The sequence below is a fragment of the Halichoerus grypus genome, chromosome 4 (assembly GCF_964656455.1).
Source record: "Halichoerus grypus chromosome 4, mHalGry1.hap1.1, whole genome shotgun sequence".
Lineage (NCBI taxonomy): Eukaryota > Metazoa > Chordata > Mammalia > Carnivora > Phocidae > Halichoerus > Halichoerus grypus.
Window position 1 is genome coordinate 137,194,315 of NC_135715.1, and position 16,475 is coordinate 137,210,789.

At 36.3% G+C, this 16,475-nt stretch overlaps 1 protein-coding gene across 4 annotated transcripts in view; it reads right to left on the reverse strand.

The window, feature by feature from the left end:
* CHN1 (chimerin 1) overlaps positions 1 to 16,475 on the reverse strand; it is a 192,399-nt gene that overhangs the window by 80,954 nt on the left and 94,970 nt on the right. For all 4 annotated transcript variants that reach the window (XM_078071012.1, XM_036075772.2, XM_078071013.1 and 1 more), the window contains one exon: positions 1,679 to 1,967. In XM_078071012.1, the coding sequence (XP_077927138.1) occupies positions 1,679 to 1,967 (289 nt within the window). The remainder of the gene's footprint in view (positions 1 to 1,678; positions 1,968 to 16,475) is intronic.

The window sequence follows — 16,475 nt, forward strand, 5'->3', positions numbered from 1 at the left end:
ATTTTCTCTTTGTAGGAGGGACAACCAAGACCCTATGAGGTTAAATGACTAGCCCAGTGGGAAAGAGCTAAGTGTCTTTAGCTGAAGTTTCTTGATGTTGAAAAGTATATCCAGAACACATTAGCAAAGGTTATCATTAGGCTGATCAACTCTAAAAAACCTACTGCACACACTGTAAAAATATTTCACAAATGTTGACTTAGAATATTCTATCATAGCTGCATAAAATATATTTTCAATATTAGAGATATTTAAATACAAGCATTACTGAAAAATGCCATGAATGGAAAATAACCAAAAGTGAGAGAATGGGAATTAGAGAGTGAAAAGAACAATATTAAATATAGCATGCTTTTAGGATTCTAAATTCTGGTTACTTCCAAAAAAGATCTGGGTTCCTAACAAATATATGAAAACCATTTTCTACAATCTATAAAATTTCAAATCTTGGTTTCTCTGTAGCCACAAAGTACCATTTGAGTTAGATTTGCCAAAAACTAAAATTTAGGCTAAACAGTGAACATTTTAGATTTCCATTCTGTACCTAAATACTTTAAGACAATTGGAAGTATTTTAGGATACCAGCTTGAGGTAATATGGCTGTTAAAATAACATTATCACCAAACTCAAGTGCTTACTATGTGCCAACCACTGTTTGATTATTTTACACATACTATCTCCTTCCATCAATTCTCACAACAACTTGATTATTACTATAATTTTGCAAATAAGAACATCAAAGCACAGAGAAATTAAGTGACATGAAGGAAGTTCACACAACAGGTAAAATGGCAGAATTTGCACACAAATCTGTCTGATGACACACTCCAAGCTCAAATCACTATGTAATACTGCATTTCTTTAACATGGCAACTGGAGAGTCTCAAAAATATAAGAATGGATCAGGACAATTCCAATTAGAATACATAAAATTCTCCCACCTACATCCCACACTATATAAAACATCAGGAAATTCACTCTTTTTCTTGGGGATAAGGAGGCAGCTATGGACAATTTTCAGAATGAAATTAATATTAATGCCAAGGAATTGAAACTTCTAATGTTAACTTTAAATACATTACAAGACACGCCAAATGAAAAACTTAAATTGTCTTTTATAATTAAAATAAATCTTTCTGATTCAATTACTTCTTAAGAGTCCATAAGGAGATAAACGCTGTTACTCAGGACTGACTGATTCTCTAACGAGTGTAATTGTTATTGATAGACTGAATTTAATCCTATGTATTTTAAAGTATGGATATATATCATTTTGCTAAAGAACAGAACTATTTATAAAGAACGAAAAAGTAGTCTTGATAGATTATGCGACCTCCTCAACTTCTCATGTAATACAGCTATCTTTTCTTGACCGCAGTTATGTTTCTGACCCAAAGTCCTGAACTTTTTTTTTTTTTAATTAGGGGACATTTTTTTTCAACATAGTTTTGAAGCCATGAAACTGATGAAATAGGAAATAATATGGAACACAAACATATACCTGACATAACTGAACAAGAATTAGATATATGCAAAGCTCAGCACCACCGAAACCAGACATCAGGGAAAATGCACATCTTTTTCAAAGCTCTGTGGAGCCACCCTCTTCTGGAAGTCATGGCTTTTTCATACGGACCCCGAACGGAAGAAGATCAAGTGTGGTTTCATGGTAGCTTACCCTTTTCTCTGACACCCCATCCTGGCCTGTAGAATCTCTCTCATCATGTGTCTCTTTCAGGACTGGCATATGTTTTTGGTATGCTGGCTCTCTGTTTAAGGTTGTGTATCCTATGTGCTCATAAATTGGGTTTATCGTCATCTTGGCAATGTATTCTGCTGCCTTGGTTTCAATATAGAGAGTAATCAATCCATCAGTCACCAGATCGTGGATGGACTCAAAGCGCTTCTCCCCAACGAAGTGCTTTCCATCGTAGTACAGCCTGAAGTTTCTGGTTTGACTTCCAAATCTGCCTCAATGAAATGGGAAAGATGTTTTTAAGAAAAGCAAGCAAGTGAATTCTTTCTGAAAAAAAAAAAAAAAAAAAAAGAACAAAAAAACCTTTTGCTTTGTTTGTGTGTGTCTTCTTTGTTAAATAAACTGTGGCTAATCTCTATGAATCGTCTGGAATATAGAAAATAAAACTTTTGAACACAAAGAATGAACTTGCAACAACTAGGGATAACTAGCCAGATGCATGTCTCCTCTAGAAGGAAAAAAATGTTCTTGTTTATCTTTTTAAACCACTTCATTATCCTGTAGGAAAAACGAGGAAAAATAAAGCTCATATCCTATTAGAACACATTCTATATTCAATTGGTCAATTCCATCATAGATGAAATTTCTATATTAACATGTTCTCTTCAAGTTGATCAATAAAAATATTCAACATACTACAGACTCCAGCGTTCATGTCTTTTAATGGGAAAGCTCCATTTAGGGCTCACCTAAGTATGATGCCAGTAATCATTTAAAGTAGAGCTGATTCCAGAACCTGAGCCATACAAGCAGGACAGGAGGGCAACAGAAACATAGTTTTGTGATTTCTAGCCACGGGTCAATGACTTGCTCTTCCCTATTACATAGTCATTTTTCTGTGTCTCCTTGTTGAGTCTAAGCGAGAAATACCTGCAATATATATATATATATATATATATATATATATAGGGCATAGAAGTCATAAACTATTGGACTCTAGAGATTCTGTTCTCACTTTTGGGTCATGTTTTGGAAACATACTTTAAAAATTGGAGAATAATGGTTTAGTTTTATGATAATTTCAGTATTTTGCTTCCTGACTTTATGAAAGCTGATGTCACAGGGCACCAAGAACCACAATCATGGTCTCTTAAAGGCAGTCCCAAGTGAGCCTAATTAAAAACTAAACAAATCAGAAAGAGTATATTTAATTGTTTAAAACACACAGAACAACAACAAAAACAGAACAGAGGTGAACTAAAATACTAAAATAATACCCTGTTTAATACTAAAATAAAGTGTTTAATTAGGACCGCAAATGTATGCAACAATATTATTCTGGTATAGGTTATATTCCAGAAGGACAGGACTTAAGATTCTACTTTTAATGTATCCTTAAAAAAAGAAAAAATTGTTTATAATGGTTTGAGGGTATCTCCGTTTCTGTAGTTCAAACTGAACTTTAGTAATTATTTAATCTAGAACCCAACATTCTATCTATGATGGTCCTTCTACTAAAATAAAATTTATCCACCTTTTGGTTCTTTAAAAGCAATTATATTTTGATTTAGATTTATACTCAAGTAAATGATCCATATAATTCCAATTTCCCATTCTCCATTTTCCTGTAATGTTACAGACATATTTCTCCTGAGTAAATTTTAAGTCTGAAAAATTGGAAGGTAAAACTTCTACACCAAAATTAAATATAAAAGTTTTTTTCAGTTTAATATACTGTTTTTATAATTTCCTTTTTGCTACATATTATCGGGTTTTGGGAAATAAACATGGAAAGCCACTTTATAATTTTTATAAGATTCTTAACAACAATAATCACTCATAACACTGTTTAACATGAAGTCCTTTTATATTTCAATTGTATTCAGAGGCATTTCAATGAAAGATTAGACCATTTTACTCCTTCAGGGGTTTATGATTTTACAGTGCATATGACACTTAAACTAAAGACTATCCGGGGCACCTGGGTGGCTCAGTCATTAAGCATCCGCTTTCGGCTCAGGTCATGATCCCGGGGTCCTGGGATCGAGCCCCACATCGGGCTCCCTGCTCTGCGGAAAGCCTGCTTCTCCCTCTCCCACTCCCCCTGCTTGTGTTCCCTCTCTCACTGTATCTCTCTGTGTCAAATAAATTTAAAAAATCTTAAAAAAAAATAAAATAAAGACTATCCAAGCAGTGGTGGCAGGAATTTGTCACTCGAATTTCTTCTAAAATCTGAGCAGTATGGGAATGTCAGGCAGAAGGGAAGATGGCTGGCTTGGCCTCAGTTAGATTGAAAGAGCAGAGAAATCTAGGGTGCTTCACAATGGGCCTATTCCTAATCCAGCCAAGGAAAGTATTTCCTGGCTACCTCTAGGTACTGGGCAAAAGAGACTAAGTAAATTTGTCCTTTCCTCTTATCATAGCAACTTTAAGAGACCCTACAAACAATTCCCAATTCCTCCTCAGGCTGCACTTCAGCTTTGGACTTCCAGTCCAATCAAACTTCAAGTCTTAAGGAAGGTGATCAGATAACGAAAATAACTCATATAATATGGGTTGATTTAAAACTTAACCTCAAAGGACAAGAAAATGAATTTCCATTTTGGAATTATGATTGATTTTTTAAGAAAGCTGCATTATTTTTACTTACAGGAACTGTACGCTTTCTTTGCCTACACTGTACTGCCCTGTCTTTACTTTGGAAGTTACATAAAGAACAGCATCACAGCATAGACGGACAGAGTCTTCGTCTTCTGTGATTTGAAAGGCATGATAGAAAAATCTTTGAGGAGGATGAGGAATGGATGTGTCTCTTCTACAAAAAAAAGAGCCATAAAAGGAGAGGTGCCAAATCTAAGAGCAAAGAAAGAATCCTTCCTCGTAAAAGTTTACCTCTTACAGATTGTCATTTATGCAACATTTAACAACACACCCAGGAACTCTGTTAAATATTAGGTGCTTCATAATAAAGTTCCTGTTCCCTTGATTACCTCAATAGGAAACAGATATACATAAAAACAAGTCAATACAAACACAAGATGAAATGCTGAATTTTATTTACTTTTAAAAGTCTGTTTTGGGGTGCCTGGGTGGCTCAGTCGTTAAGCGTCTGCTTTCAGCTCAGGTCATAATCCCAGAGTCCTGGGATTGAGCCCCGCATCAGGCTCCCTGCTTGGCGGGAAGCCTGCTTCTCCCTCTCCCACTCCCCCCTGCTTGTGTTCCCTCTCTCATTGTGTCTCTGTCAAATAAATAAACAAAATCTTTTTTAAAAAAGTCTGTTTTAGTATTTTTTTAAAGTAAACTTTACCCCCAACATGGGGCTTAAACTCATGACCCCAAGTTCAAAGTTACATGTTCCACCAACTGAGCCAGCCAGGTGTCCCAAAATGCCGAATTTTAAAGAGTTCATCTTTAGTTTGCTTCCTAAAAAATGATTATAAAAATGTGTATAGCCTTGGTCTTATATGGAAAAGTTACATTTCTGTGCAGTGATTCATGAAAGCAAGTGAATCCAACGTCTCTCTCACACTATGAAAACGAAGGAACTCACTGCTTCATAAGGTCTCAGAGCTATACTGCTTATGTCCAAATGCAAAAGCACCATTGGATCTTGAATTAGAGTTTGACCAGGGAAAGGCAACTGTGGGGTCCTGTGTTTTTAATAGAAAACCTTAGGCTTTCGGATCAGACAAAATAAGTTTAAATCCTGGGACTGCCACTTTTTAGCTGAGTGATTTGAGAAAATCATTCTTCAGATTTTGCATCTAGAGAACAGGAATAATGTCACTTCTCCCCAGAAGGTTGTGAGGATTTCATAAGCATATTTAAGTCAAAGCTAAGTACATAATAGGTTCAGGGAATGGTAGTTCCCTTTCTCCTTCTCTGTTAGGTAGGCTTCTGCAGAGAATGACAGAACATGTATCAAACAATGAAGTAAAACAGAAAAGAGAATAACTATGCACCGAAGGGGGCTGGATGAAGGACTGCTAATACAAATAACTTGTACGGGCCCATCTCTGAACCGGCTGCTTCTACAGTCAACACAAGGCAAGGACAAGCGTTCTGTGAATTTCTTTCATGTCCCTGAATAAGTTTATAGCACCTGATTGAACAGAGTGGAATCACAGCAGAATGCAAAGAGGGGAGGAAGGGAGAAGAAATGAGTCTTTGCACTACGGCCTGTGAGTCAGGTCTCTGAATTCAAAGACAGTAGTCAGACCGAAGGCAGGACATGTGAAATGGATCTGGTGACACCAGCTGAACTCCACAGTATGGAGAACTGACTTGTAAAAACTGTTAAAGCTAAACCATTTTCCTCCATTTTTACAGGAAAATCTTTCTTTTCCTCTTTTCTTATATTTATTACCTGCATCTGCCCTTGCTTTTTTATAGCTGTTCCCTCTTTGGTGAACATATTTGAGGCTGCACAGGACCAACTCTCACCTAGTTAGAGTTCAACAAAATTCATTGTCTCCAAAGTGGTACTGTGGTTAACAAATAGAAAAGAGAGACTGGGATAATGTGCTTTGAACTGCTACTGTTGTAGTACATAATTACCACTTTCTAGAAATGTCTTTTTCTCCAGTGATTTCAGGTTTGGGTTTTCATGTTTTAAAAAGCTGTTTAATGCTGTGCCCAGTTGCATTCAGATGGATTTCAAAATATATAATTCCAACATCTAGCTTTAAACAGTGAACAAAACCCTTAATACCATCCTTTCTATTTTTTAGAAGTAAACTGTACTCAAAAAATTCAGTCTAGAGGTACAAAGTGATGAAAATATGTACCAGGAATAGCCTTTGGGATTTTACTTTACTTCTTCTAAAACCAAGAATTAGTTCTGATTTGAGGTCAAAGTATTTGAAAATATCTCTTCAAAGGAAAGCTCCAAGCTAACAGATGTTTTCTCTTAACAAAGAAACATATACAATGCACTTGTCTAAGTTAACAATAAAATGTTAGAACTATTTCCAGAAACCAAAATGCAAGAACAATTTTATTTGTCATAAATACATATTTGTGTATTGTTTACCAAAGTTAGAGAAGCTAATCAAATGATGAAATACAAGAATCTCATAAATTTAATCATATATACACCCTTCAAAGAAAGGTTAAAACAGAGACAAGAATATGATGAGGCATTGAGTTAGATACTAAAAAATGAAAGGCTGAGGAAGAGAGAGCATAGCTATATACAGTTTAAAAATATTTTCTCCATCAGAACCTTTGTTAGGATACTGTGTTTGTCTATCTGGTCCTATAATTTTGGATGATGGAATGGGGCAAAAGTATTAAAATATGTGAACTCACGATGATATTCCCTTGGCACAGTAAATCATCTTCAGTGAACAAAGCAAGCCAATGTGCCTAACTAAACCTCAAAAACCTAAGCACCAGGCAAGCTCTGGAAGGTGGAACTGATATAGAAGAATGAATTGAAGGTCTGCTTAAGAAGCAGTAAGATCTCCCCCACAACACACAACTTTTGCAATCCTGTCTCCAATGCCACCCCTTCCCCCATGCTGGTGGATAGTGTAAAACAAAGACACTGTGGACTGAGGGACACCAGACAGAGTTGAAGAGAAAGGTGCTACCCTGAAAATTAAGTGAAAGTTTTAAATATTGAAGACTGAATCCCCCATCTTTCTTTGTTGCCAGATTCTCAAAAGGCTTGCACTTTTCACGATAGGAGACTGGGAGATTCTGCTCTGGGATATCTGATCCGCCCATCTGAAAAGACTTAAGATCACCCTCTACTTTGCTGGTTTCTTTCAAGCTCTTAGAACTACCAGTCAGCTTTTTAGTGCCAAGTAAACTTAAATATGAACAGTTAGCCAAGGACCACCTGACATCTGAGGAAAGACTCTCTCACGAAGGACAAAGACAGATAAACAGAATGGGAGAAAACTGAAGGAGAAACACTAGGATGCTATAAAAGAGGAATAAATATAGAATGCATAGAAAAAATGAAGATACCATAAATGAGAACTTTAAAGGAAGAAATGAAAGAAAGTTGAGAAAATTTTCAAGAACAGCAATAAGATGGAAATAGAGAAAAAAATAAGATAATCAATCCAAGAAGTCCAACATCTAAACAAAAAGAGCTCTAAAAACAGAGAGCAGAGAAAACAGAAAGGGAAGAAATCCAAAAAGATAATTAAAGAAAATTCATTAAAGTTGAAGGATACAAGTTTATACAATGGACAATTAAAATAGGCTCACACCGAGAAGGTAAATATGCAAAGGTATTCAGTGAGTAGTCCAGTAAATGCAAATTAAATCTTCAGATTGGTAAAACCTAACAAGTCTGAAATACCATGCACCAGCGAAGATACAGAGTACCTAATATAACCAGCACCTGGCATACTGTTTAACAAAAGGGTTTTATATTATCTAGTAAAGTTGAATAGATGCATTCCCTATGACATAGCAATCCTATTCCTAGATAATGCCCTAGACAATATGATTATATGGACTAGGAGACACACACACATGCACACTCACACCCTAACAGTAATGTTCTTAAATGCCTAAACCTAAAAACCACATATCCCCAGTAAAACAGAAAAAATGTAGTACACATACTGTGATGGTTAATTTTATATGTCAGCTTGAAGGGTGTTTTCAGATGACATTAACATTTAAGTGCACTTTGCATAAACAGACTGATCTCCATAATTGGTAATTGGGTGGGCCTCATCCAATAAGTTCAAGGCCCGAATAGAACAAACAGATTGGCCTCACTGAGCAAGAGGGGATTCTCCAGCACACCGCCTTTGGATTTATCTGCAACATCGATCCTCCTAAGTCTCAAGCCTACCAGCCCACACTGCAGATTTAGACTTGCCAGTCCCCATAACCACATAAGTCAACCACTTATGATAAATCTCCTTCTCTCTATATGTGTATATACACACACATCCTATTCATTCTGTTTCTTTGGAGAACGTTGATTAATAATGAAATACTATATAGCAAGGAAAACAAATACATGCAAAAACATGGATGAATTTTACAAATGTAATGTTGGGAAAAAAGAACAAGTCACAAAAGAATACACACAATATGGTCTGATTATATAAAGTCCAAAGGCAGGCAAAACCCAAATGTATTATACAAAATTACATATATGGATGGTAAGACTACAAAGAAAAGCATGAAAAAGATAACTATAAAGTGACCACAGTTGTTAATTATTGTGTGGAAGTGGGGGATAATGACAAGCAAGGGAAATATGGGGAATTTCTGGACTACCATTAACATATCTTGATGTGATAGGGATTATATAGATTTACATTTATTTATATGTAACCAATTTTTAAATTGTATTTAAATTATACATACTGTCCTATATGTTTTATTTTATAATAAATTTGGTTTTAAAAATATAGCATCCAAATGACAGTCAAAGAACCTTAATCTGGAAGAAAAAGCAATCAGAAACAGATTCCCTCCCTGTAAGCCCTTTACACTACAGAACTTAAGAATATAAATTTAAAGATTTTTTTTATTTTATTTTAGGGAGAGAAAGTGTGTGTGTGAGTGGGGGGAGGGGCAGAGGGAGAGACTCTCAAGCTTACTGCGCTGAGTGCGGAGCCCGAACTGGGCCTTGATCTCAGAACCCTGAGATCAAGACCTGAGCCAAAGCCAAGAGTCAGACACTCAACTGACTGAGCCACCCAGGCACCCCTTAAGAATATAAATTTAATAACAGAATTCAGTGATGAGTTTTTAAAAGAATGAGGTAAGATTATAGAGCTAAGAAAAAAAATGAGTACCTATATAATTACTACAAATCTAATAAATAACTAGAAATGACAGGAAATAGGATCAACAGGACTGAAAGGCAAATTGATGGTGTAGAGATAAGGGCTTAAATAATCAACTGCATGGCTAAAGAAAAATAAAAGAGTAAATCAATTGCAAGTACATGATAAACATAGAAGACTAAGACAATCCAACATAAAAACTGTGCCTCAAGTTCAGATGCCAACACACGGAACAGAAAAATTATTCAGAAATAGAATTTGGGAAATACTCCAGCAAGGGAAAAAGGAACTGAATCTCAAGACCGAAAGAACACACTGTTTCATGGATGAGCTTATAAAAATACTATCAACATTAAGACAAATCCTGGTTTAAATTACTAAATTTGAAGAATAAACAAGGAATTTCTCAGATAACCAGGCAGGAAACTGTCACTTTCCTATAAGGGGTGGAAAGCAAGATTGTTCTCAGACTTCTCTACACTCACAATAAATGTCAAGAAACAGTGGATTACCATCAAGTATTGAGGGTAAGAAAAAATACACTGAAGATATTCTATCCAAACAAGCTGTTGTTTAAATTAAAGACAACAGAAGACATTCTTGTTATGAAGTTATAGCTTCCCTAAGTCTTTAGAAGCCAATGAATGAAGATGTCAGTTTTTTGGTGCCTTTTTTTTTTTAAGCAATACTGCACTTAGGAGGAGCAATTCAACATTTTAGAATACTGATGCCTTTAAGAAATGCCTAGAATCTTACTTAAGCTAATAAATGACCATTCTTTACAATAGAACTATAGTTATTAGAATTTCACTTCCATGAAATGCAGTGACTCTCTTGATCATGCACTGGTGAATGAGCTTGCTATGTCTTTAGGATACAACTAACAGAACTGTTGTAATGAAACCCAATTCGAGTGAAAGCCTGGTGAGTGGAACCAGTCTTGATGACCCGTTCCATTACACTAAATGGTCTTCATAGAGCCCAAAAGGATCAAGCCTTAAAGGTGTCTTAAATTCAGGGAAGAGCTTATTCACTGGTAAAATCTCTTTCGTTAACAATTTTAATGCGAGTGCTTGCATCTTGGAATTCATAAAATCTCTCCTACTCATGTTTTCTTCCCATTACCTACTCATTCTTGCCAACGCCCAACTCACAGCCTTCTTCATTTCTATCAAAATCTCTTAAACAACAATTGTTATATAGAATGTCAAGGATAAGTTAATGGATGTCACAGTCAAAAACATGAATAAAAACTCACTGCTATACTGTACTTATAACACACAGTTATTATTTTATCTGACCAGTGATTCAGTAAGGTTAGAAAAGATCATTTATTTGAGCAAGTATATGTCAATGTCATTCCAAAAAAGATGTTTTGTGTCATCACAAAAACACACCTCATATTTCAGTGTACTGTTCAATTTGATAGCTAACTAAATTATAATAAAAAGATTTTAAAAATGAGAACGAATATGTTAGGATAATGAAATGCATATGGCCCAATCAAACCTTTATGGAAGAAGTGAGGATAGCTTAGTTTTCTGGAACTATAATGCCTGGGAGAGCTATTAATTAATAATGTGCTTTGGTGAACTTTACCTACAGCTACTGGCTCATCTACCAATCATGAAATAAAACTGTATGTTGAAGGTGTGAAGTACAAGAATTCTGTCTTCTCTTATTTTACAAAAATCTTAAGTCTGAAAGATGAGACTCTGTGATTATCTAATTCTTTGCTATTGCTTGTTGGAGATCCAGGCCCCTAGGCTCTACCCCAGACCATCAGATTCAGAATCTGCATTGGTAACAAGATCTTGAGGTAATTCCTATACGGCTTGAAGTCTGGGAAACACTAGCCTAATTCGACCCCTTCACATTATCAATGCAGTGATGAAGACATTCAAATTCCTAAACAGTAAAATAGAGAGGCTAAGAGAAATAACCCCGAAGCTCAAAACAATACAAAATTAAAAAAAAAAAAATTCAACCCACTGTTTAAAATAAAATGGTTCTTTTTCTGTGTTAGTACCAGCTGCTTTTTTAGTCTCTTTCTGGAAAGCCTCCTAGCCCAACATGAATCCAAGTGCACCGTGCTCCCCAGTACTTCTCAGCACTGCCAGAGCAGCAGGTCCCCAACCAAACTAATCCATCCTGTCATCTCTTCAGAAAACCATTCCTTCTCCAACATCCCTTAATGGAACCGCCACCAACAGTCAACCCCACCTAAACTTGTTCATAATTATCTGAGATTCTTCAATCTCCCTCTACATTTAAACTTTTATTTATTGACTGATCTTTCTGAGTCTATGCAAACTCTGCCCATTCTGCCTACAGCCATGAGCCTTTGTTCCAGGAAAGATCTTATCACACTATTTTCCCTTTTGAAAACTGTTAATGGTTCATTACTGCATATAAGAAAAAGTCCAAACACTGTAGCAAGTCCTGAGCCCTTGAGAATCAGTTATTAGTTTTACTTTGAAAGCAATGGAGATTGGCAGTGTGTGGCACATATTAGACCCTAAGTGGCAGCAGAATAGAATTAGTAAAGGGTCCATTAATACTTTCCCCTAAGTTGGCCAGCTGAATGTAACAAAAAACAAACAAACCCAAACCCAAACCCAAAAAACAACTACTCTAAAAAATACATGTAACAGAGAATTGCCCAAATAGAAGCAGATTACTAATTTTGTGATAACTACCGTGATATAGTATTTGTCATGTATAGAGCTGTAATGTTTTCCATAATGTTAACTGGGAGTAAATAAATGAAGAAATAACTTTTCTCATGCAGTGAACCAATTATAATAATTTCTCCTACCTTGTTTTCATTTTACCATCAAATCAGAGAAACAATAGTATGTCTAGCCAATAAATAAATGGATGTGCTTACTTATGGAAAAGTATTATACACACATTTTAATCTTTTTAAAACAAGAATAGGTCCAGAAACGAAGAGTATATCTGTATAATTAACAACATATTTGGCTTCTTCAAGAGCTGGTAATTAGTCCCACTAACAGCTTATTAAAATCTTGTTTTTGTGAGTATACTACTTCAGGATAAAAAGTCACTCTATGATAGGAGCTTATAAGAGCATGGAGTTATATATGTGTGTGAGTGCTTGTAGAATTCTATACATATACATAAGGGCATAAACACACACACCCCCACATGTTCATATATAGGTTTTTCAGATTCCTATTTAATTCTCTTAAACAACAAAATGTTTTATTTAATCCTTTCTGTATAAACTGTACAATTCTAAATATCACACATGGACTATAATTTAATATTTAAAATATTAAAGTTACTAATAATTAACAATACAGTTTAATACTTTCTTAAATATTAAGGTTCATTATCATGAATATACGACTAAAATTCTAGTGTCTGAATATACCACAGGCTATTGTAATGTATTCAGTCAGCCTTTCCTTGGATCTACATTGCCCCCAATGATTGAACTTTTAGTTCTTGAATCTAATTTTATATTTTTAAATCCTCTTTGTAGGTTACCACCTGTGTTCACCTTCTAACTTGCTACTTTTTATTGGCTGTAAGCTTGGGAAAAAGATATGAGGATTTATTAATATTTTATATAAAACTATATTAAATAGACTCTAATGGGGATTACTGACCATTCCTTTGCAATCAGCACATGGGCTCCATGGTAGCTAGGTAGCCACTCAAAGACATTTCCCCTGATTTCCAGCCTCCTGGCTGTATTTTAGAGATCCGAGGTTGCCAACAATTTGACTTCCAGACAAGTAGGATGTTACTGTAGCAGAGGTAAGCCTAAATTTGACTAAATATATACCTTTAAGTTTGTTATCTAGTGGTCATTAACAATCAGAAATTACTAAATAAAATGGATCATAAAAATGCCTCACTGTAAAAAATCAATTTATTAATGTATAATCTATATACAAGAAACTGCATCCATTTGAAGTGCACAATTCAATGAGTTTTGACAGATACTATCACAGATTCAGAACATTTCCAACATCCCCAAAGTATCCCCATGTCCTTTTGTGGCCTATCCTTTTTTTCCTTATCCTATTCAACCACTTACCTTTCTTGAACTACAATTTTCTACCATTTTTTGTAAATAGAATCATACAGCACATATTCTTTTTGTGTTTGGATGTCTCAGGTTTTATAAACCATCACTTTTAAACTGATGGATACTGTTCTCATTGGATTTTAACTGCAACTAGACCAGGATTTCAGGCTGCGGAGAAGCAATAAATGAAATTTGTAATTGCTTTTTTGTTTCTAGGGTTGTTCTTAAATAGCCAATTACATCTAATTAAGATGTAAGCATCAAATATAATCAACCTGTAAGTTGGAAACAAAGAATTATGAACATAGCCATGGTTGCAAATCATTGACTTTTAATGGCTAATAAGCAAAAGGCTTAAAATGTAATGCATGATATATCTATGTGTGTACATTTTTTTAAAAGATTTATTTATTTGAAAGAGAGAGAGAGAGAGCACAAGTGGGGGGGCGGGGGCAGAGGGAAAGAGTCTTAAGCAGCCTCTGCGCAGAGACCTACGTGGGACTCAATCTCATTATCTTGAGATCACAACCTGAACAGAAACCGACTACACCACCCAAGCGCCCTATGTATGTTCATTTTTATAATACTATTTAATATTTTTGAGTGTTCTGTGCTAGGCACAATGCATGCCTTCTCCCAAAGAATCCTTCCAATAGTATGAGGTATTATTACATCCTCATTTTATTGATAGGAAACTGAGACTTAAGGGAGGTAAGTAATTTGCCCAAAGTTTTACAGAAAATGCTGGAACCAGAGTATGAATATATCTAGAACTGTCTGACTGCAAAGCCACGTTCTGAACCACTGACCATATATACTGATTTAAAACCACAAGATCAAAAAGGCCATCAGAAGCTCAATAATTGGGTTATGTACCTTTTAGAGCAACGTGGCAAAAGACTCACGAATACCTATCCACTTAAGAGATCCTTAGATAAGAGCAATAAAGAGAATGAAAAATTGTTCTTTAGTTCCTACTTATACAAAGAACTGTATCACAGGGAGGCATTCTAAGTCTGATCATTCTCCAATGCAATTTTATTAAACAAGCCAGTATATTGGGGCGCCTGGGTGGCTCAGTCAATTGAGCATCTGCCTTCAGCTCGGGTCGTGGTCCCGGGGTCCTGGGATCGAACCCCACATTGGGTGCTCTGCTCAGCAGGGAGCCTGCTTCTCCCTCTCCCCCTCCCCCCTGCTTGTGCTCTCTCTCTCTCTAATAAAATCTTTAAAAAAATAAAAAATAATAATAAAAATAAAAAAATAAGCCAGTATACACCAAGCAGTGCAGGAGGTTCAAAGAAACCAAGAAGACTTAGCTCCTGCCTTGGAGGACATCAATTTATTGTAAAGACAGACATGTAAATAGATGATTAACTGTAGGTGGTAACTTGTTCTTAGGTATACTCTGGGAACATGTGAAGAGCTTTTCCCAAAATAAATGAATAACCATGTGATCAACAGTACTAGGCATAAATGTATTCAGTAGAAACTCAAATATCATCTTGCACATTAGGTACCATCCCTAAAAATAAAAACACCTGAGTCATGAACAGATTTCTAAGTGATCCTAAAAACCTGGCAGCAAACATCTAACGGAAACCTTAAGAAAAATTTTGAAAGACCTAGCAGGATGAGTCAATCTGCAGCTTGGAAAATGACCACAACTGAGAACAGAAGCAGGGCCAAAAGCTAACACAATTGTCTGAAATGAGCAGATGAGGAACAGAAGGACAGAGTAGCACTCACTCAGAACAATGACAAGAGCCATAGGGCAGCTATTTTAGCCTAAGAACATCATGAGATATTCATAGGACATCTGTTTTATTAGCCTCAGGGAAGATAGGACAATTTGAGGGGGTAGGGATGGAAAAAGAAACCAGAAGAAATATTCAGTATACTTAATAAGATAAGGGTAATGTATATAAAAGATATAGAAGAGCAAGATGGATGAACAGGAAGTCCCAGCCCTCCTTAATCCATAGAACCATTGAATTAACAACATATGGACTAGACTTCTTTTATGAAAACTCCAGAACCCATTTAAGAAACTGCATGCAGTACTGCCAGGCAGGTGCAAAGCCAAGAAAAGCCTCACTGGAACAGGTAAGAAGGGCTATTTCATGTTATCTATGACTGTTCCTTCCCCAAGACAACACAGTTCAGCTTGGCTTGTGGCTTCTCCCCTAAGGGTGGGTGTGGAGGAAATAGAGTGGGGCATTCTGGCGTTGTGGAGGGCTGCCCGAGGGACTGGTTAGTATCTCACACGATTCAGAGTGCTAAGGTAACTGGCACGGTTTGGATGCCGGGGGGCTTCTGAAAGCAAGGGAGAATGCGAGCAGCTTGCTGCAGCATCAGAGAGCCTGCAGTGCCGCAGATGGGCTGGCAGGGCTTGCTGCAATCCGGAGAAGGTGCCCAACTTGTTGCTTTTCCCTCAGAAGGGAGAAGGGGCATATATCCAATGTTCTGGCTTTCCAGAGAGCTTCCCAAGGGAATGGTATCTGTCTTGCCTGATTTGGAAAGCTTCCAGGGAGCTAGGATGCTTCAGATGCCTGGAGGCTAGTGAGAACAAGGAGAACAGGGCAGCTTGCTCCCGTAGCACCCAAGAACCTGCAGTACCATAGACAGATACCAGATGGTACAAAAGAGTACAAGGTCCTGAAAACAAAACTGACAAACCCCTTTAATTGAGAAATCATATACACAGCCTTGAGAAGTCACCCCTCCACCACCACCCAAATGGTGTCAGAGACCTCCAAAATCTATACCTGTGCTGATTGGTGAAGTCTTCTTCTGTATGAAGCCAGTCCATAAAGACTGGAAAAAGTGGGTATATTTACAAATGGAAAAAAACTCAGAAAAAAAACAAATATAAACCACATAAAGAACCAGGGAAACATGTTCCAATCAATGGAACAAAATAAATTCCCAGAAACCAACCCCAAAGAAA